Raw genomic sequence first — 20,942 nt, forward strand, 5'->3', positions numbered from 1 at the left:
ATGAAATCACAGGCTGCACTCATCCCGCTGCCACAGATGTATGAGCATGTGCAGAAGTCATGTTTGTCCTCTATGGCTCAGGCTCAGGCCATTTAAACATTTAGGAGTGAAGCATTAGTGCAAAGACACGCTGCTGCTCCTGGAGGCAACGTCAGAGTAAAACGCTAGTCAGGGTGTGTTGTTTCAGTCTGTCACTCAGATGTATATATGTGCACGGTCACCAAGTGTGTGTGTGGGAGTCCTATGGAATACTGTAGTAATTAGCAAATAATGTTTCTACAAATGAGCGGATTGGTAATTCTTTCAAGCATTTGTCTCGTCTCTGAGCTGTCAAAATAAAACACATCTTCCTCTGAAAGTAAGTTTGCATATTGTTATGATGGATTCCGTTTGTGACACCACACCGAGCCTGAACGAATAGAAAAATGAATGTGATTAATGATCAAGACATTACAGCGATGAACTCAACATACAGGATCTAATCAGACAGGCGTGAACAGATGCTGCCTCTGTACGAACAAGAAGGCTCCAGAAAATAAAACAAGATGACTAACACAACACCATCATTTTTTTGTCCTTTAATTCACGTAACGGTAACAGGAGATTGGGATAAGTCAGACATGACATGCACAAAATATATCAAAACTCTCTCTGGGGAGACAGACACGGCTGCCTCCCGTCTTTCACATGGCCATAGATAGAAGGGTGAGAGAAACATCAAAGTTGAGGTTAGAGGTAGAGCCCCTCCGGCGTGCCCTCCTGCTTCTTGTACAGGACGTTTTCCTTGGACTTCTTGAAATCTTCGTTGGTGACTTTCATACGGCGCTCACGCAGCGCCATGAGGCCTGCTTCTGTGCAGATGGCCTGGAGGACACACGACAGGAGAGATGAACAATAGGACGACAGCTGCAGCTATTTATGTTATTCAAGTGATTATTGTATCGATTGCTTTGTTATTAAAGGGGAATAATAAATATACAAAAGATAAAATAAAACGGGTCTCGTAGATATAGAATAAACATCTTTATTGCTAACTTTGCATAAAACAACTCAACCCATTTAGTGCATGAAAGTGCCGTATTACATTCTGGTTTAAAAAAACCAAAATGAAATAAAATAAATAACTAAATGTAAATGAGATACTCTTACAAAGGCTTTAAGTGATCGAGCTGTGAAGTGTTTGAAATGCTAAACGCCAACAAATATGGATTGAAGTTGAATATTTTGTCAGATAAAAACAAAAGAGATAATTTGTGGAATTATAACATTTTGCTTTTAGTTAATGTTGATTTTTGGACTTAAAAAAGTTCAGTCTAGAATTATTAGAAATGTTTGATCACACAAGTCTGAAACAATCCTAGAAATACAAAGATACATTCTAGGTCGGTACGCTCGGGCACGCTTCAAACTAATCCATAAATCAAAGGGATTTAGGGAACAGTCAACACGTGTGTCAGTGTGTCGTGAGCTGTTTGATACATGGTTAATAATAATAATAATAATAATAATAATAATAATAAGGGGAGCAGCTGTGTTGTTAGAAGTTATTTAGAAGCTGCTAGTCCCACTTTACAGCTTCTTTACTGTCGGGAGACGACCACGGCTCTCAACTCCTAATATATAATAATAATAATAATCTCATCCCTGTAGGAATATTCTCAAATTTACATTTGTTGTTGCCATTGAAATAAAAGTCAACAATAGTGAGTTATTTAAACATTTCTGCTGTTGCCGTTCAAGAGAGACTATTTGTTTACATATGAATAATAAAGCAATGTTGATTGTTTCTTAATTAATTGTCTTTTTCTTTCATAAAATAACCAAAAAGAACCGATAAGAGTAGCGATGAGGAACCGAACAGATGAGCAGCATCTATACAATCCTACCGATAGCCCTCCCTACATGAGAGACTCGTGCTCCCAGCCTGCGGCCGCTCACATGCTTGTTTGGGTTGGAGCGTAGTACATCCTGCAGCCAATGAGCTGCTGCCTGTAGAAGACCTGCCCCTGCTGCTCTACAAAGTGGTATTCACTTGTTTATTCACAGTTTATTCATATTGAACGTTCCGAGTGTCCAGAGTGCTCCAAACAGCACTCCCTTGGTCCACAGCCATAGACGGACGGTTACTGAGATATGTGAAGGACACACCAGCATACACACAGACACATTCCTCGCTTCATAGTTGCATACAATTCTCATCATTACGCTAGAAATGGCTGTAGGTGGGTTTTACTCTACTTTTATTCCTTTATGACAACTTGTCACCATTAGATTCATTCAAAGACAGACAGTCAGGCAGACAAGATGTAAACTGACCACAGGACAAAGAAAATAGAAAAACAAGTTCTGAGTGTAATTCTGTCAGATCCCACATGAGGGCGGCAGAGTTGAGTCAATGAGAAGTAAAGAGTTAAATGTACAGCACATTAAGGATTCCATCTTTTTGAATGGAGGATGTAATACAATTAAATGAAAGTGTTGATACAATAATAATTTGTGGCTTCCCCTCATCTTGACTCCCCGTTTCTGCCGAGTGTGAACTGGCTCGCTGTTGAAACACCTGTTGAACTCACAGAATCTATACATGGCTGAGGCCAGTGTCAGGCCGGAGCAGATGAACCAAACAGACAGAACACATCTCCAGTCAGGATGCAGCCCTTACCGAACCCATGCCGCTTCAACCACTTCTACGTTGAAACAGAGTATTCTTACAGACACTTACTCTGTGGGAGTAAAGCAAGCACACAAAAAGAAAAAACCTCACTGGAGCAATTAGCTCTAGCCATCATGCAGTGTGCATGTTTTACTTTTATTGGCCTACGCATTATTTGAATGATCCAGCTACTGTTATCAGAGAGAAAACCAGTCTGCAGCTGTGAGTGGACAGGCTCGCTCTTACCTTAATGTCTGCTCCTGATAGGTCATCCTTAGCCAGGATGAGCTCATCAAGGGTGACATCATCGGCTACTGTCATGCGGCTGGTGTGGATCTGGAAGATCCTCCTCTTGGTCTTCTCATCCGGCAGAGGAAATTCAATCTTACGGTCGATTCTCCCTGAGGAGGAGAGAAGAAAACCACGGGACAAACTGGTCAATGGACTTTTATACAGAGCCTTCTAGTCACTCCATGTCTGTACTCATGACATCTATCACACTTCTGTCCCTCGTGATAGAGGGATCCCTCCTCTGGAGGAGCCGGGATCATCTGCTGCTGCTGTAAACAACTTCTTACACATTTCATTCAGGAGACTAATGCCAATAACTGTCACTCAAAACTATTGGATGAATAAACATAGCAGTGCTATTGACCAAACACTGATCATGTTTGGTTAGTTCATCAAATATGAATCATTTTACAAAGCAGTGCAGCAAGCTCCTTTGCGATGATGATTCTGCTCACACTTTACTTTTACAGTAAAGCATTTTAAAAGCAGATCTGATCGACGATCAGCTGACCATGTTGTCAACAGTCTCTTAAGTAATCAATAAATAACTGGCGTCTTAACCAAATGAATAAGGATTTTTGAAATTAGCAACATTTACAAAAACATCATCACAACATTAATCAAGAGGAAACTTTTGGCCATCTAGCTTTTTTTGCAACCAGTGAACAGAGTGTCCATATCTGGACAGAGGAGGAGTTGTCATTCACAGGTAGAGACCTGTCAATCACCGTGTAGCCCCGCCCTAAAGCATTCCCTGCTTTATGGTCTGTTTGACTCTAAATGGACCATCATTTACTAAATGAACATCATGCTACAGAAGAAGACTTGAAACTAGAGATTGAGACCATAAACTCATGTTTACAATGTTTACTGAGGTAATAAATCAAGAGAGAAGTAGAGTCATTTTCTCATAGACTTCTATACAACCATCTAATGAGACTCCTACTGACCAGGTCTGATGAGGGCTGGATCTAGGGTCTCTATCCGATTGGTGGCCATGATAACCTTCACGTCTCCCCGGGAGTCAAACCCATCCAACTGATTGAGCAGCTCCAGCATGGTCCTCTGGATCTCCCTCTCACCTCCAGAGTTGGAGTCATACCTACACAACACAGACAGGACATACACATTCTTCTTCAGAATTTAGATCTACATCCTCAGACTCCAAGCGCTGTTACTGTCGTTCTAATGAAAAAGAGACAAAGAAAGCTGCTTTTGTATTTTCGACACCGTCTGTAACTGTCGTACTTTTTTTCAAATAACAGACAGAAAAGCTACAGCTGCGGCTAGTGGTGTAACGGACCACGGTTGATCCGTGATCAGTACGCCAATATGTGATCAGGACATTATTTATTCTTTTATAGTATCTATATATCTCTGATAATGTTGCAATGTAAACAACCACTCCGTGTTTGAATCAACAGGAGAACGGAGGTTCACTTTAGTTACATTCTGATGCCTTCAGGCTCTGTTCAGTGAAAGTGAGTACTGGGTGAAGGTAAATGAAAAGGTTATCATGATGTGTTCACATGTAATCTGTCAAATGTAGTTTTGGTGAGAAACCCTTTAGGAGATGTTTTCACATGAATATAAAATAGATATTAGATGAATTATGAGCCGTTTAACTTCATAACTCTAGCTCTAAGCAGCTTATTATACATCATTAAAAATAATAATGACTAGCTTTGTTTTAATTCAAAAAAATACATTATTATACATCTATTATTTAAGTAAAAGGATAACAATTTAGAATTATTTATGCTTTACAGACTTCAGAGTGGTTGAAATGATTTTTAGTCTGGAGCCTTGTAGGCCAGCTGCTATAATCAAACAACAATATGGATCATCAATGATCAGCGTTTAGTATCAGTGGCAAAAAAAAAGTGATCAAGGATTTCTAAACGTTAGATCTGCGCCCCTTTATTTTTGTGCTGATCCGATCTTCGAGTTTTATGATCCGTTGCACCACTAGCTGCGGCATTACATCATGCCCACCTGAAGAACAAATCCATCCTCCTGTAGTTCAATGTGGTGTTAGGTATTGCTAAAAATAAAGCTGTCATATATCAAGGTGTAAACCAGTTATCACACTTACTAATCCAACACCTCAAAGGTGTAGGTTATCACTGCTCTGTCTCTAAAGTTCTCAGCCTGAAATTGTTTTGTAGACGTCTGTGTACCTCTTAGTGCCGATGGCATCGATCTCGTCGATGAAGACGATGGAGGGCGCGTGCTCCTCTGCTACCCTGAAGAGCTCTCGGACCAGCTTGGGCCCGTCTCCCAAGTACTTCTGGATCAGCTCTGAGCCCACGACACGCAGGAAGGTGGCTGATGTCTGATTGGCTACGGCCTTGGCGAGCAGTGTCTTACCTGGTACATGCATAACATGACATACTTTCATTCTGTGCCACATGCTCAAGTATACTTTTAGCATGAGAACACAAAAACTACATAGCTGCAGCACTAACCGAGAGTGAAAAGAGACAAGTTAGTTAAAGGTCACACACACACACACACATCACAGTTTCATCATAAGTGATTGGAACTGCCCAAAGAAATCAATTTATGCCCTTTCTGCAATACTTAATATATGTTTTTTTCAATTGAGATATAATCAAACAATTGTTTATCAGATTTGAAGACACAGACAAAAGTCCGAGTTAAACTGGTGATCATGAAGCTAATAAAAAGGAGGTCTTTATTTCATGTTGTATTATTATTGCCTGGTTAAAAGAACTAGTGGCATCTCTTGATATCAAAGACTATAAATGTCTCAGTGCATCTATTGTGTTATCCTTGATAAAAATATAGAGTGATATTGTATTTTATCATTTCATAAAAAGGGGATAACGGTTTACAACAATGCAGCGTGCCACCAGCAGCACTGAATAAAGCCAGACAGGGTTTAAAATCAGCTTGCATCACCCACATAAGAAAATATTTTATAATCTCAACATGCACACACTGCAATATTTCTAAATAATAGCGCATCACACACACTAGAGGATATCATTGACATGATTGTGCCAGAGGGAGCAACACACCACCTCAAGTGATCTTATGAGGAAGCAGATGTAAACAGAAAGGAGGCCGACATGGTGCTATGACTGTAGTGATGCTTTGCAGTGAGGAAAAAACATTAGCTGAAGGCTAAATGAGTCCGGATGAAAATACACATTATATATGAACATATTGTTCTCTTCTCAAGGACAACAACAAAACATAGCCACTGACATCCACAAAGATTAAGCCTTTAAAAACTATTCATCCACTTGCCTTTGTGCAGGAATTAAACTGTATTTCTATGCTACTCTATTTGTAACAGTGATTATGTGTAACTACACATAGTTCTATAGAAATGCACTAGGACCTTGTATTGAAATTGACCAATCTGAAATCTCTTGACTTGCTTTCTAAATGAGATGTTGATCAGTGGGGAGCAGGTTTGATTTGTAGATTTGTAAAAACAACATTTTTTTCAAATGGCGTACACTGTGACAAAGGTTGAGTTCACGCAAGCAGTCGCAGAGGTCCATGGCTAATTATACTGCTTTAATGAAGCCCCCCCGCTGATAAGCTCTTTTTTACATTTTGAATCATTACAACTGTGTAACACTCGCTGTAGAGCCCTTTTCCCACAGCAGCCCTGAGAGGCTGGCGACAGTCTCTCACCTTCCCTGCTGTGGTGACCTTTAAAAAGTCCCGAATGACTCAATGGGATTTGCCTGCGACATCAATCTGGGGAAAATACACCTTTATCTCTGAATTTCCCTTGAAAATGACTTGATTAAACCGGAAAACTTGAAGGTTAGGGTATATACTGTGGTACCACATATTAGGGAAACAATATCAGTGCTTCATAAAGGGGGTACAATGAAGTGGGTGGAAGGTAAAGTAGATTAATAAAATGTTACATTTTTGCTTCCTATAACTGCCTGTGAGAGCCACTGTTGGTCCCATGTTTAATGAAGCACTCACCTGTGCCAGGAGGTCCATATAGGATGACACCTTTGGGAGGCTTTATGCCCATCTCCTCATAATACTCTGGATGTGTGAGAGGCAGCTCCACCGACTCCTATTAAAACCAACAGAAACAGCATCGTCAACCTCAAGGAAAATATGTTACCAAATATTTCAACCTTCAATTTGATGTAAACAGGTCACTGTGAAAGCTACGAAAGTATTATCCATACTGTGGTCAATATTTGTGTTTAGAGAACTAGTAATGAAGAGAAATGATTTATGCTCCAAAAGTGGATGGAGAGAATCTGTTTTGAGATGGAACAGCCGTTCATGCAATAATTACTGTACCTTGATCTCCTGGATCTGATTGTCCAGCCCGCCGATGTCAGCGTAGGTTTCTTGTGGGGCCTTTTCCACCTTCATCACCGTCACCAAGGGATCAGTGTCATCCATCAGCACACCAATCACAGCATGAACCTGCAAGCGCAACACAAACACAAGACAAATGTGAATGGTATTACAGCTGAAGGAGGTGGCAGAGATTATAAAAGTGTTTTGGGGAAATGTCGGATACTTATTGACCCTAGATCGATGAATAGTAGAGCAGTGTCATAGTTAAGTTATGTAGTTAGGAAGTTAAGTAACTGTAATTATTCCTTGTTATTGTCTTGAATGGTACTCTTTAAAACAAAAGGTATTTTGATCAAAATTAATGTATTATTAAAATGGTAAACTTAAATAAGGATTCTCACTAAATATCACCTTGTGGTTGAGCAGGACAGAGCAGCCCGGTTCCAGCAGATCCTTATCCACAAAGGACAGGATGCTGACATAGTGCTCTGATCCCACTGAGGTGGAAACGATGGCGTGGTTGTCATCGATGATTTCCTCCAGAGTGCCGACAGACATGGGGGTCCCCCGCAGGTCGTCCACCTTTGACCTCTCCTCCTGCAAAAAAGATAAGACTAGGATTAATATAAAAGAAAAATAGTAGGAGAAGTTGAGATTTGGTCTGTTCTGTATTGTTTTATAGTTTGACCAAAGTTCAATAAAGTGTATATACATTAAAAAAACAACAGTATTATTGTACCGAAATATTATAACAGTGCAAATGCAAGTTAGGTAAATGTGTAACAAGGCCTGACCTCCTGTTTCTCTTCCAGAGGCTTCATCTGTTCCTGGTTTCTGATGAACTCCTCCTCCATCAACAGGTAGTCCTTGATCCGCTCCTGCTTCAGCAGCTTCAGACGGCATTGAGTGTGAGGGGTGACTGGAAGACAAACACAGGCCAGCACATTTAAAATGTACATTAAAAACTGACATAAACACCAACTTTATGGTCTCTTTTTAAATTCAATAATGCCACAATATGGACAGTTGATTCTATTTACAAACTCTCCACCAGCTATGTCAGGGAAAAAATGCTTAACAGAATTCCCAGTTGTATCCAGTGAGATCAGATAGAGCTCGGCAGGAGACCTAAGAACTGAGACAGGCCACCAGTCAGATAAAACACGTCTTCACGAGACTGCTTTTTCAGTTCCTTACCTAATGGTAGTTTACTGGCAGCATCTGGTCCCTTGGTCTTCTTCTTTCTCTTGCCAACTCTGGTGGGAATTGGAGGCTCGTATTTTTTCTTCTTATCCTTCGATTGGGACAAAGTGGGATGACACATGTCAGAAAAGGTAACCCATCATACACAGTGTTTAAATATGTGTCCGTTACCTTGGCACAAACATCCCTACAAGATATGGTAAATTAACTAGTACTTGTCGAGCTCTTTCTAGTCTTCTGACCACTCAAAGCTCCTTAACACTACATGTCATCACTCACCCATTCACACACTGATGGCAGGAGTTACCATGTAAGGTGCTACCTTACCTGCCCATCAGGATATTCATCTACATTTAGTACAGAAGCGTTTAATACTTTTCACATAAGCTTTTGAATAAAGCCAGTGGTCTACACTGGACCACAGTGTTAGCAAACAGCATGTGTGGCTGGCTGGTCAGATAGTAAAAAGAAAATAAGCAACACAAAAAAGTCTTACAATATTAACTACTATATTGAGTAGATAAATATCAGGCATAATAAATTTCAGTTTGACCAAATGATTCAGGTCTAATTGTGATTTAAAACCACCCTAATTATCAGTTAAATCATCACAAAAGAATAATATGTGGCTACCATAACAGGTTCAGACGCTAACTAGCAGAAGCTGTGTCATTCTCACCTTGTCGTCCTTCTTGCCTCCTCCCGGACCGTGACCTCCACTCTGGCTTTGCCCCTAAAATAAGATCAGACATGCGTGAATAAAGATGAGAGGAAACGCATCCATCAGTGCATTGTGATCTTTAACGATAACGTTCGAAATTTCCCTTTCTAAATAGCTCATTAGCTGAGCTGTTTATAGTCAAGTTAACGTTAGCTTACTTCGCCGTTAACCATACCTGCCAGGATAGCTAAATTCAACACGCTACATTGTATTACTGGAGAGACTAAATTTAACATTGTCATCAATGATATAACATCAAACACTTAGAAAAGGGAAAAAGGCTACCTTTCTAACATGAATGACTATGCTAGTTACAGCTAGGACAACGACTGTTGCCAAACGAGAGAAATACTAATGAAGCTAACGTTAGCCTTCGGCTAGTAGGCTATAACCTACTTTTAATTCTGTTGTTACATCACAAATCAGACATAAAGACGCCTGAAACTATATGGCAGCACAAATGTTAACGTTTCAAGTATTATGAGCAATGCTCTATAAACGAATAAAGCGTTAAAATAAAAATACGAGCCGCAGAGAAAACTGCTTGCTCACTTACCATTGTTACTTGTCGCACTAAAGTGACGTCAGAGGGTAAGGCAACACCAAGGGACAAAAGTTAAACTCATTTGTCAGGATGCAGGAAGAGTCTAATGTGAAGCCACCAGATAAAGATACTTTTACAGGCCTACAACAATACTATGCAGTTCAGGTTTGATTACCATTAAAAACAATATTGTGTGCGTATATATATATATATATATATATATATATATATAATATATAGTTATATATATAAAATATATATAACTTTTGATGACATCACATTTTCAAGTCAAAGATTTTCAGTACAGCTTCCACAGCGGTCTAAATTTATTATAATAACACACTGTGTGGCTGTTTTTCTTTCAACTTTATGAAACTCATTTTAATGAACATCACATCTCATGTGTTGTCATGGTGAAATTTCAATTATTGCACATTGTGGCTGAGTATTGGTGAACCATGAGCAGGTAAAGAAGCACACTATCAGTTGATTCCTGTATTTTATTAAGACTTCATGGCATTTATTGTATGCCATGAAGTTCAGCAAATGAACCAGAAAGGTTAATGCCATCTAGAACATGTTAACACTGAAAGACTCAAACTTAACCAAACAGGGTAGAGTTGAATGTATACCTTTAATGACAGCATCCTCAGTATTGCACAATGTCTCAAACATGGGTGCTCAAACAAGAGGATGGACTAAAGCTGCAGAAATAATACTGTCTTTTTTTCCCGGAACAAATGCAGTGTTCACTGTGCATATTTTGGATAAGCACCATGTGCCACCTGAATCTCACAGCCTTGGTTTTCTCAGACACTATTTGCATGCTATTTACCCTCCCCAGTCACACTCATGCACATGATCAATAATTATACGCACAACATTGACAATGCATTCCACCCATTCTAATTTAGTCATTATGATAATTAGCTAATTGTGCAGGGCTGTCACTATTTACGTATGTGCTACAGCTAATGCCTCAGACATGTCTGTATGTGTGCAAAGCCATTGCTTGACAGTCACTAAGCTGAACTGGGCTTAACAGATATAACATTGCATCTTACAATTTATATGTAACATATAGTCATAATAAGGACAATATGTCCACTTTCATTTATTCTCAGAATCTTTACTCAGGTACAGTGTTTTCACACCTTTTGTGAACATAATAATAAAACCTATGAAGTGTATTACCGCTGAGCCATGAATGGCGGTGTAAAACTGAGACCCCCTCTGCAGCACAGCAGAATAAAACCACACTGTCAAATCTCACATGACTATTCCATTAGAGTGTGCTTCAAATTGTCTCCAACACAGTGGGCAGGACAGCAGTAATTATTTGGGAGTTGCGGTGACTGAGAAAAGAGCTTCAACAAAGAGTCTTTGTGTGTCTGCATCTGTCCGAGTCCATCCTGTCCCACACACACATGCACTTGTGCACACATGTACACAAAGCTATTATTATCTGTGTAGCGACAGCTTCTCGGACATATTCTCTCTATTTGGCTATCTTGTGTGTGTGTTTGTGTGTGGGCAGCGTGCATGTGCATGGCAATGGCAAAGCAACATCTTTGCAGTTAATGTGTCAGATTCTGATTCTGTCTGAAGGGGAGATTGTCTCTATTGGATATTGGAGTTCAGTATTTGAGGATTTTTCTGGCAAGCTAGCTAACTGGGCTAAATGTAAGCTCAATGAGTAATGTTTGAAAAGGCTTTCTCTGGCTGACTTTGTTTACAGCAGACAATAAAAAAAAAACAAGACTGGCCTACATGATATTGTGCGAAAAGACTGAGGCTAAAGCTGCATGCATGGCTGAAATGTAAACTTCCTTAAATTGTGTTTCTTTATTTTTATACGAATATATTCTTCACTCTGCATATGTTTCATTAATGCCGTGTGTGGTCTGAATCGCACTTTCTTCTTCTGTTTGTGCTGCGAACTGAAAAGGATTTCGCAACAGATGTCTCACAGATATAGTATTCTCACGACAATTGGAAGTCATCCTGAAAAAAAAATCCATGCCGAAAATATTATAGCACATGCTTTCTTTGCATGTTTGCTAGGTTGTCTCTCTGCTCTTGTTCTGTGGAAATCAGACCCACTGAAGTCGGATCTACCAAAGTTTAACTGGTGACATCAGAGGTGAAGCCTGCAGGATTCTCACCCTGTAATTTCCTCTCAGACACATTTACAGAGAGAATGAAGATGTCAATACAATCTCACTAAATGTAGCATCTCGCATAATGTAGTGTCCATGAGTCCTCCTCCTGCTTGGCTGCTTGCAGGTTCCACCAAAATCAGTCCCTCCACCGGCATGTTATGAACAATGTCTGTCTTTTGTCCTTTTGTGTACTGCACCTGCGGTGAATCCAGACTACAGGTAAAACATAAACCTGACGCCGCTGAGCTAAAATCAAATAATAATCCCCGAAGCGATTTGTGTCACTGCATTTATCAACACCAACCGCCCAAAGGCCTGAACAACAATGTTAGCATAATGTTCAGCAAATGCCAAAGTTAACAGGTGTCATCTCAGACCCTGAACACCACCAATACAGCCAGAGATAGGTCTGTTTGTTTCATAATGAGGTTCTTTGAAGGGTTTTGTCTTCTGTTTGTCCTGATAATGAATGAAAGCAATGCCAAGAGGGAGGCTATTGAATGGCAAATAATATGTATGTGAATCATGTGTGTCTGAGTCACGGATGATGTGAGTGACATTGCGATTGATATACATATTTATATTTTGCCATAATTGTAAAATTAGGCGTTCTGCATTAACTGTAAACATCCAAGAGCTTTATGTAATAACTAGACATGAAACCAAACAGCCATTTGAATAAAGCTATTTTCATATCAGACACGGTTTTGGTTGGTATACCCGTGAGTATTGTGAAGTACGATGGATGAGTGGAAGTTGAGCTGCGAAGTAGCATGTACTGCATCATGTTTTTAAGGCTTAGATACAAGGGCTCTAGGCAGGCTTTTTTTTTCATTACCATGGAAACTGACTTCCTCACGGGAGAACATTCCGGCAAACTGAGCCTGGTCCAGATGTGAGACTCCAGCAAACTATCATGCATCATTAATGTAGCCATGTTCTTGACAGGGAAGTTGCTGCTGCTGGAGGCCAACTTGCTTGTCGATGGAAAAGATGAATTAGTCATAAATTCAATCTTGTACACCACCCAAGTCTTCTGTTTTCCAGGAAGTGTCAATTTGTCCCTACATGTCTCATTCTTTCATCCTTTTGTAACTTTAAAAAAGGATTCAGGCTGTTTCCCTATCTGTCAACGCTAGTCTCTGCCAGCCGGTTGTTCATGATGCCAAGGGCGCCCACCCCTCCTGAGAACCCGTTCTGGCGTGAACTGGAGCTGGACTGGCGCGGGTGCCCGATGGCCATCTCCGAAAGCTGCTTCTGCATAATGGCCAGATTCACCTGTAGGAGGAGAAAGAGATAAAGAAATCAACAGAGGAGAAAATATTTGCTGTCTCTGTTTGGAAGTCAAGTGTGCAACCTGTGAAGCCTTGCGAAACAATGATGAATACAATGTGTTTGCGGCAGGCACATCTGATTTCACAGGTGTGATATGAGGCTACCAGATGGTGTGTTTTTGGTCGATTTATGTGAGCAAAGATGACAAGTACTGAATAAGTGTGACTGACAGAAACCAGATATTCACTCTCCCACACATCAACCTTTCTGTTTAATTTTTCACTCTACAAAGCCATATGTAGAGAATGTATATAGCTGTGCTGTTTTACATGTGTTTAGTCAATATTAAATCAAATGTAAAGGAGCTGTTTTACACAATTATGTGTATTTTTACTAACGCTTACTACACAGCATGTCGATGTCGTTAGATTGATTATGTACAGACATACAAAGCCAATGGGCGAGGCCTACTTACTTTGGTGATCCCCTGACTTACTCTGGCACTACTTTGAGATTAACGCTTTACATTTTTAGCGAAATGTCTCAACAAACATTGGATGGAATGCCATGACATGTGTTAAAAACCCTCAGGATGAATTTTAATAACTCTGGTGATCCACCTGATTATTCATCTGACACCATCATGAGGTCAAAATCTAAATTCGTCCAATACTTTGGTTTATGACTGTCATTAGCATGCTGAATTTAGCATTTAGCTCAAAGCACAGCTGTACAATAATGCTGGTATTGCTGTAGACTCTTAATTCTGTTTTAACTAAAACAATGAGCCTTAAGGCCTTTACACTCTACGGGCGTGACGAATAAAACGGCACAAAAATGCGAAATACTTGCTGGTGAATATTTGATATTTGAGTTTGCGACAGAAGCACTTTTTCCAAAATTGATTTGAAAGGATTTGCGGAGAAGACCGACCCGCAGGATTATATTGGCTCCAGAGAAGCATCTGGCAGTCTGTCTTAGATAAACTGTTGTTTATCCTAAACTTCTGTAAGCTAATTTATTGAGTTTTCGTTTATTTGACTTTTATTTGAATGGTTTTACCATCATCAGTTAATTCACATCCTACCAGCAGTACACCATTTAGTCTTCTAATTACTCTGAGATTGAGATTTAGTTTTTCCAGTTCAGAATGATCCTGCGGTGAATGAGCACTGTTTTGACATTCAACAGCTCACACTGCTCATTCGTCTCATCTGAAAAGTGGGCTAGCAGTTATGTAAATGTTTGGACAATTGACACCTCCAAGTGGCTTTGAGGGCTGTTGAAGGGGCGATAGCAGTGGAGTAAGGCCAATGGTATTCAGATATATTTTACACATAATACAAATGTAACCTAGAAAACAGCAGCAAAAAAATACATTTCTGCTGACTGGAAGTCCTTATCGACATATTAATCACAATGTGTAACCTTGGTTAAAATATTGATCTTGCATATTTTCATTCTATTTAGACAGTAACTAAGATATCAAGAACATTGGTTTCAATAATTAAATAATAAGTACGGACAGGCCGTGATATGTAACGTGATATGTTACATCCTGGATTGACAGCCATGCAGGAAAGCTGCGATAGAGCATTACACATTCGATGCAGCTTATGATGAAGGAGATGACCGAGAGCAGGGTGAATAAGCAGTTAATGACTACAGGGAAACAGTTGTTGACTGAATGTCCTTTCTGCTACTCTTGTCAGCAGTTTAATCACTCTAATTACTCTGGGGATAACTGAATGTCTTGCATGTAGTAACACATGTGATTATATTAGACGGGTTGAATGTCACACTGCTGTCAGCCTCAACCTGCTCCAGCCCTGAAGCGCTCACCTTGTTTGCTGCCAGGAAATCCCTCATGGAGATCATTTCCCCAGACATCCTGCGCCCAGTGTCAGTCTCACTTTCGTTGATGGCGTCTGTCTCGATGGAGGGGTCCCTGCGGGCGCGTAGGTGACCGGGGGCCACCACGTTCCGCCGGGGTCGCCGGTGGGGGTGGTCACCCCTACTGGGCAAACAGCAGCGGCAAGGGGCCTCCAGCCTCCTCAGCAGCCAGTTGAGGACCTGCTTGATGACAATGGAGATGACGTTGAAGAGGGAGTAGATGCAGCAGACGCCGGTCAGGATGAAGAAGAAGTTGCCCAGCCGATATGCGGCCGTGGTGTGGCCCTCGTAGACGACCCGCTGGCTGCTCACCATGTCTCCAAAACCGATGGTGCTGAAGGCCACAAAGCAGAAGTAGAGCGAGTCCAGGTAGCCCCAGCCCTCTGCTGCCGAATACATGAGCGAGGCACAGCAGGACACCAAGATGGCTGCCACTCCAAGAATGAGCATGACGCAGTAGACCGAAGGCTTCCAGCCAGCCAGATCCTGTTTTTTTCCTCCTCCACTTCCCCCAGCTCCGCCTGCTCTGTTTCCCCCAGAGACCCGTTGGCCATTTGGAGGCCGCATAGCTTTGTTATGGCGTCGTTCGTGACAGGACTTGAGGACCACGGCGATGACGGTGATGACGCGCTCCAGGAAGAGGTTGAAGAAGAGGATGGTGGCTGCACAGCCGAGTAGGCCGTAGAACATCAGGAAGACTTTTCCTCCAATGGTGGCAGGAGTGGTCATCCCAAACCCTGAGATACACACAAAAACATGATGCACTAAGTGGAAATCTACATGCAGATAAAATGAATGAACACTGAGTCGAACACATTGAAGTACTTGACCTTCACAGGTGCAAGTATCTCTGAATAAAGAATCAACTAATAATTTTACTAAATAACTACCATCTCTTGAAAAACACATTTAGTGCCCCTATTTTATTTAAACTCACACACACTTACAAATGAGTAAATGAATGGGTCATTTGTAGAGAAGATGAGTGTGTCCATTGCTTCCAGCTGCTTTGATCTACTTTTTAAACCAAACTCACATCCTCCCTGTCATTAAAAAAAATCTCCTATTCTTCCAAGGGAAAATCATAATCACACAATTACTTTGACTGTCTGGGTTGCCATTAATGACACCATCTTCTTCTCTCTCCGTCTCTTTGTAACTCACTTAAAGAGCTGAGGTGTTTTCAGTCCAAGCACATCACTGCAATTAGTCCCAAAGTGTGGGCTAGTCTCACATTTCACCGCAGTCCCTCCAGTCTTTTGCAGTGTAAAAGACCCACTGGGGCCCATTCACATCTCAATTTGATCATTTTCTCGTATTCTTATAGGTAAAAAGAACCCATTAAGCTGTTTTTACTCTGAGATGCTGCTAGAGTGTGATTTCAACATTGGCTCTTGTGAAAAGACAGATGAACAGAATGGGAGTCAAACTGAGAGGTCTTTCCATCGACTGAACCAGTCTCAGTGATCCTTCATCCCTCATTTAACACTGAAAGCTCAATGAAGCACTATCTGTCTCTGTCTGGTCATAGAATTGTTGAAAATGTGAACACATACTGTTATTTGTAAGGGTATTGCACAGTCACATGCACAGTGTGCTGTGGTGTGCAGCGGCAGCTGTGAACTCATTAGAGCTCTTTTCACTAGAAAACGAGATACATGTTACTGCATCTCATGGCATGAAAAACATACTCTGAGGATTTGATTGCCTCCGTATTCAAATTTGTTCTCAAGGTGCTATTTGAGGTTTTCTTCACGACAATCAAGCCAAATGGGATGTTTTTTTAAGGATGTGTTTTTCTTTCATTGTTTCGTATGCTCGGTTGAATGTGATGTTGATGAATAATTTGACCCGTTAAATAAAATACGCATCCATGACAGACAGAGAAAATAGTGTGCTACTCTGTCAATATCTACTCTGTGATACCACAGTCCTGACTTCTACCTTCTGAACGCAACATCACTCATTAAGGCAATAGTTTGTCTTTTTAGGAAGTATGCTAGTATATCTGTCTGTTAAATATCAAGCCACAACAAGCAACTAGTTAGCTTAGCACAGAGACGAGATGGGAAGAGGGCAAGATTGTGTATACAGTATATGATTGTCTGATGACTGAATGACTGATGAATGAAAGACATGTTTTTTCCAGGGAAAGTGTGTATTTTTTGTGCAATGGGCCTTCAGAACAATGGGTGTTTGTTTTCAGGATAACGGGCTGTTGAACAAATGGGCTTTCGGTCCAATGGGACATTTTTTGGAGTATTGGGCTGTGGAACAATGGCGTGGCACCGTCCGAGATATCTCATCCCACTTTGCAACTCTACAAAGTACAGGTTTAACAGATGCATGAGTGGTAAAGACCCTCTTATCTTCTCATCTCAGAATGAGCGCATTAACCAACATTTCAAACTATTGACTTAAATTAGAAAGTAAACCAATTTATGCACAGTGCTATCCTATATTTTAATTAGGTCATTTAGCCAAATCAAGTTTTATGATTGCAATTCAAACCCTTGTTGCTATTCACTGATGCATCTACATCAGTGGTGCTCTAAACATGAGGACTAACACTATATGTGCATATGCTCTGACCACCATGTATAAAAGATGCCACACTCTGATGCATACAGTTCTCTCCTTGAGGATAGGAAATATTGATGTGTTCGTAAAACTCAGAGATGAGAGTGAAAAGATGAAAATCATTAAGAGTTATAGCTTAGATTAATGAGAGTTGACATTAATTAAATAATAGAAAATCTCTGTGATTGTAAACTTCAGCAGAAGAGAAATTGGGGTACAGCATACAGTATCTCTACAGGAGGTTGCATCAATGATGACATCACGTGATTTTATGACAATGCAACTGTCATGTATAAGAACTGAGATAAGATGCAATCTTGTTACGATTATTGATCAGCAGGTCAATTACTTACTGGACCTTGTAGAGATGTACTACATGAATGCTACTTGATGAAATATGTGATCAAGTTTGTGGTTATCTCTGCTACTCTGTCAGAGGTCTCAGGAAAGTGCAGAAGTGCAGAGGAAAACAATGTGTTTGATTTGAAAATATGTATTTTCATCTTGAAAATTGTAGGTGGCTTTAGGAATCATGGGAGAATAATGGGATCACTATTGCGATCACCTCTTTTTATGCTGCCATCAATCACAGTGTGTGAAGTGAAGAACTTGATACGGTCTGGTCCTTCATCAACATAACTCTTATTTAAATGGTGATGCCCTGTCAAACTGTCAATCATCATTAATCAACTCACACCAATCACAGATGTTGAAACAGCACTACCTGTCAGGCACTGAGGGGACAACGCGGAGTGAGCATGTACAAATCAGAAGTATGGACAACAAAAGGTCCTTACTGTCACTGTGTATAACAGTGCTGTTGGTAAGAGGGATGTCTCTGTATCTCTACTCTGTCCTGACAGTCCTGGACACAGCCAGTGCTGGAAGGGAGAACTGGCTGTCAAGGATACATCTTATTCTGATGCAGACATTAAGTTTCTAGTTTGGTCGAATGCACTGACTCAAATCGCAGGTTCTAATTCATGACTAAGAGATGTTGCACAGCTAATGTTACTTTATAAATGACTTGAAGTGGATCTCTTAACAGATAAGAGCTGCGATAGCACCACTGGTATTGTTTTCCCCTTGTGTGTCTGAGTCATCATGGCAAAATGTGGAGACACCTACTGTAGCAGGAACTAACTCTGAGGAGGTTTTGAGTACTTTGCCAGGTGTTAATATGTCTGCCTGTCTGTGGACAGATATTGTCACTACGATAGCGTCAAACTACAGGTGTGTAGTTGAGATCAAAATGAAGGCCGAGTTCAAAGATGGGTGTGGTCCAAGCAAGGGCGGTAAAGTATGGTGGTGGCTGGTCTGAAGATGGTCTCTAGTTATGTTTCAGTTCATTCAGGTGAGCCAGTTCCATGGCTAGTGTGTGTGTGTGTTGACACACTGCATGGCTGACCAGTACAATTAAATGGACCAGAGCCACCATTACTGCTGCTATGACAAGTCAACCCTTACATAACCTGGCTTCTTACATCCCTCCAACACAAACTACTGTGAGGGGGTTAGTTTGCCGATTCATTTGCTATCATTTTGGCTCATAGTGAATAATAGTGATTGTTTGCAAAATAAGGAAACAATGCAACATTTGTAAAAGTGACTCATGAGTCACTTTTACAAATGTAAAAAATGGCTACAACTTACTCAATTTAATAACATGCAAACGCACACAAGCACATAGTTCATAAGTGATGATGGTCTCAAAGACATATTCAATGGTGGCTTTTAAAATGTTGATGATAAAAAGATGATAGAGCTGACGGAGAACACTGCGTTTGACAGTCTTTTTAAACGACATCTCACCAATGGTTGATACTACAGTTCCCACGAAGTAAAAAGCGCCTGTGAAGTCCCATCGAGGTCTGACTGTGTCCACACGGATACCCGCTACGTTCGCCTCCTCGTAGTTCCTGAGGAAGTTATTCAGGTCTTTCTTACTCAGGTTGTAACTCTGACTGAAATGCTCGAACCTCTGCGTCCAGCGCTCCTTCGCCTCGCGCTCCTTTGGCTGCTCCAGCGCGGAGAAGACTGCGGCTCCACAAAGGAGATAGAAGATGATGAACAAAGCCAGCAGCAGGAACCTTGCGTTATCCTCGTTTATTGGACCGGAGCCGCAGCAGCAACCACTCCTACATGCCATTATGTTGCTGTTGTCACTGCGATGCAGCTGCTGCGAGGGACCTGTGACATGGTGGTCTCGAAAACAACGCGGAGTCTTGTCAAGAAACGTTGACAAGATATTCTACGACAGAAAAGTCCTGTGCAATACAATTAAATTGTTCAGGCAGGTTATGATCGATTTTTCCAAAGGCTGTGGATTTAGCATTTTGCTCACGATATGTACAGTCCAAGTCCGAGTCTAACGACTCCTCAGTTTATCTCCACCGGCTTGGGTCTGGTTGCTATGATGCTCAGAGAGGAGGAGAGAGCCGCGCGGCAACCTGTGGATGCAGAGAGTCGTCCTGTGCTCTGTGGCCCTGCCTCTCCAAACAAGTCCCCACCCCCGAGCGCGCGTTTTACGCACAACGAAATGACCACCAACATATGGATGAACAGCCTCTGTCGATTTATCACTTTATGCCAAGTATATTTTGTTGGATCGATTTGCCCATTTCAGCTCTTAAAATGCATAATAAGAGCCGAATCGGACAGTGAGTTCTGGCCTGAAGATGTTCGACCTGAACCCAACTTTGGAGGTTTGATTCCAACAATATGGAGCGAGTTTGCATGGTGAGATCAATATGACTTGACCTTTGCGGGCTCTGATGAGGGATTCATGCTCCTGCCCATGTTAACCGGGGACGATGTGAGCAAATGTCACGACAGAACGGCGGTTTCAGATACATTATTCAGGATCACAGGGACAACAAAAGAGCTATTTCTGTAAAAGTGGGAATTTAACAACACGATGAGACGTCATAGGCCATTCCAGAACTATGCAGCAGCCTTTCTAGGTCACACTTTAAGTGGTCTTGACATAAACCTGCAGCTTATTTAACATTATTATAAGACATGAGTGATGACTGTTAAGTGCTTAAGCTTTAGATTATGTAATGGTCTCATTTTTGGAAATGAAGTATTTGTTTTGCTATAACTACTTCAAATAAAAGTGTTAATTGTATCAATTATTAGCATTTCATTAATATCACACACAGAAACCAGCAGTCTTTTAAAGTGAGTGGTAATAAAAGACCTGTGCATCTCAGTACTTGTAGTTAGAACTACAAACGTGCAGTAAAGCAGCACTTTGGAATAAAATGATGTGATTATGTACAAATGACACCATCTGTATTAGTT

The 20,942-nt window shown here is 40.9% G+C and overlaps 2 protein-coding genes across 2 annotated transcripts; both read right to left on the reverse strand.

Moving 5' to 3' along the window:
- Positions 1-563: 563 nt before the first annotated feature.
- psmc1b (proteasome 26S subunit, ATPase 1b) lies at positions 564-9,773 on the reverse strand. The gene is made up of 11 exons (XM_031872836.1): positions 9,739-9,773; positions 9,141-9,194; positions 8,456-8,552; positions 8,053-8,177; positions 7,670-7,855; positions 7,256-7,384; positions 6,923-7,019; positions 5,125-5,314; positions 3,895-4,046; positions 2,900-3,054; positions 564-864 (listed from the first exon to the last, which is right to left on the reverse strand). The coding sequence occupies exons 1-11, from the start codon at positions 9,739-9,741 to the stop codon at positions 730-732; spliced, it is 1,323 nt and encodes a 440-aa protein (XP_031728696.1). The 5' UTR covers positions 9,742-9,773; the 3' UTR covers positions 564-729.
- A 607-nt stretch (positions 9,774-10,380) lies between these two features.
- On the reverse strand, positions 10,381-20,019 carry kcnk13b (potassium channel, subfamily K, member 13b). The gene is made up of 3 exons (XM_031872837.1): positions 19,449-20,019; positions 15,006-15,793; positions 10,381-13,166 (listed from the first exon to the last, which is right to left on the reverse strand). The coding sequence occupies exons 1-3, from the start codon at positions 19,783-19,785 to the stop codon at positions 13,011-13,013; spliced, it is 1,281 nt and encodes a 426-aa protein (XP_031728697.1). The 5' UTR covers positions 19,786-20,019; the 3' UTR covers positions 10,381-13,010.
- Between the last annotated feature and the right edge of the window lie 923 nt (positions 20,020-20,942).

The sequence above is a fragment of the Anarrhichthys ocellatus genome, unplaced genomic scaffold, assembly GCF_004355925.1.
Source record: "Anarrhichthys ocellatus isolate YVR2014 unplaced genomic scaffold, GSC_Weel_1.0 scaffold66, whole genome shotgun sequence".
In the NCBI taxonomy this organism is placed as follows: Eukaryota; Metazoa; Chordata; class Actinopteri; order Perciformes; family Anarhichadidae; genus Anarrhichthys; species Anarrhichthys ocellatus.

Coding starts and splice junctions, on each gene's coding strand:
- psmc1b (XM_031872836.1), bottom strand. Junction 8,178..8,455: donor TGCCAGTAAACTACCATTAG/GTAAGGAACTGA, acceptor TTTGTCTTCCAG/TCACCCCTCACACTCAATGC. Junction 7,385..7,669: donor CTGTCCTGCTCAACCACAAG/GTGATATTTAGT, acceptor TTGCGCTTGCAG/GTTCATGCTGTGATTGGTGT.
- kcnk13b (XM_031872837.1), bottom strand. CDS start 19,785: ATGGCATGTAGGAGTGGTTGCTGCTGCGGCTCCGGTCCAATAAACGAG. Junction 15,794..19,448: donor AACTGTAGTATCAACCATTG/GTGAGATGTCGT, acceptor TGTGTATCTCAG/GGTTTGGGATGACCACTCCT. Junction 13,167..15,005: donor ATTTCCTGGCAGCAAACAAG/GTGAGCGCTTCA, acceptor CTCCTCCTACAG/GTGAATCTGGCCATTATGCA.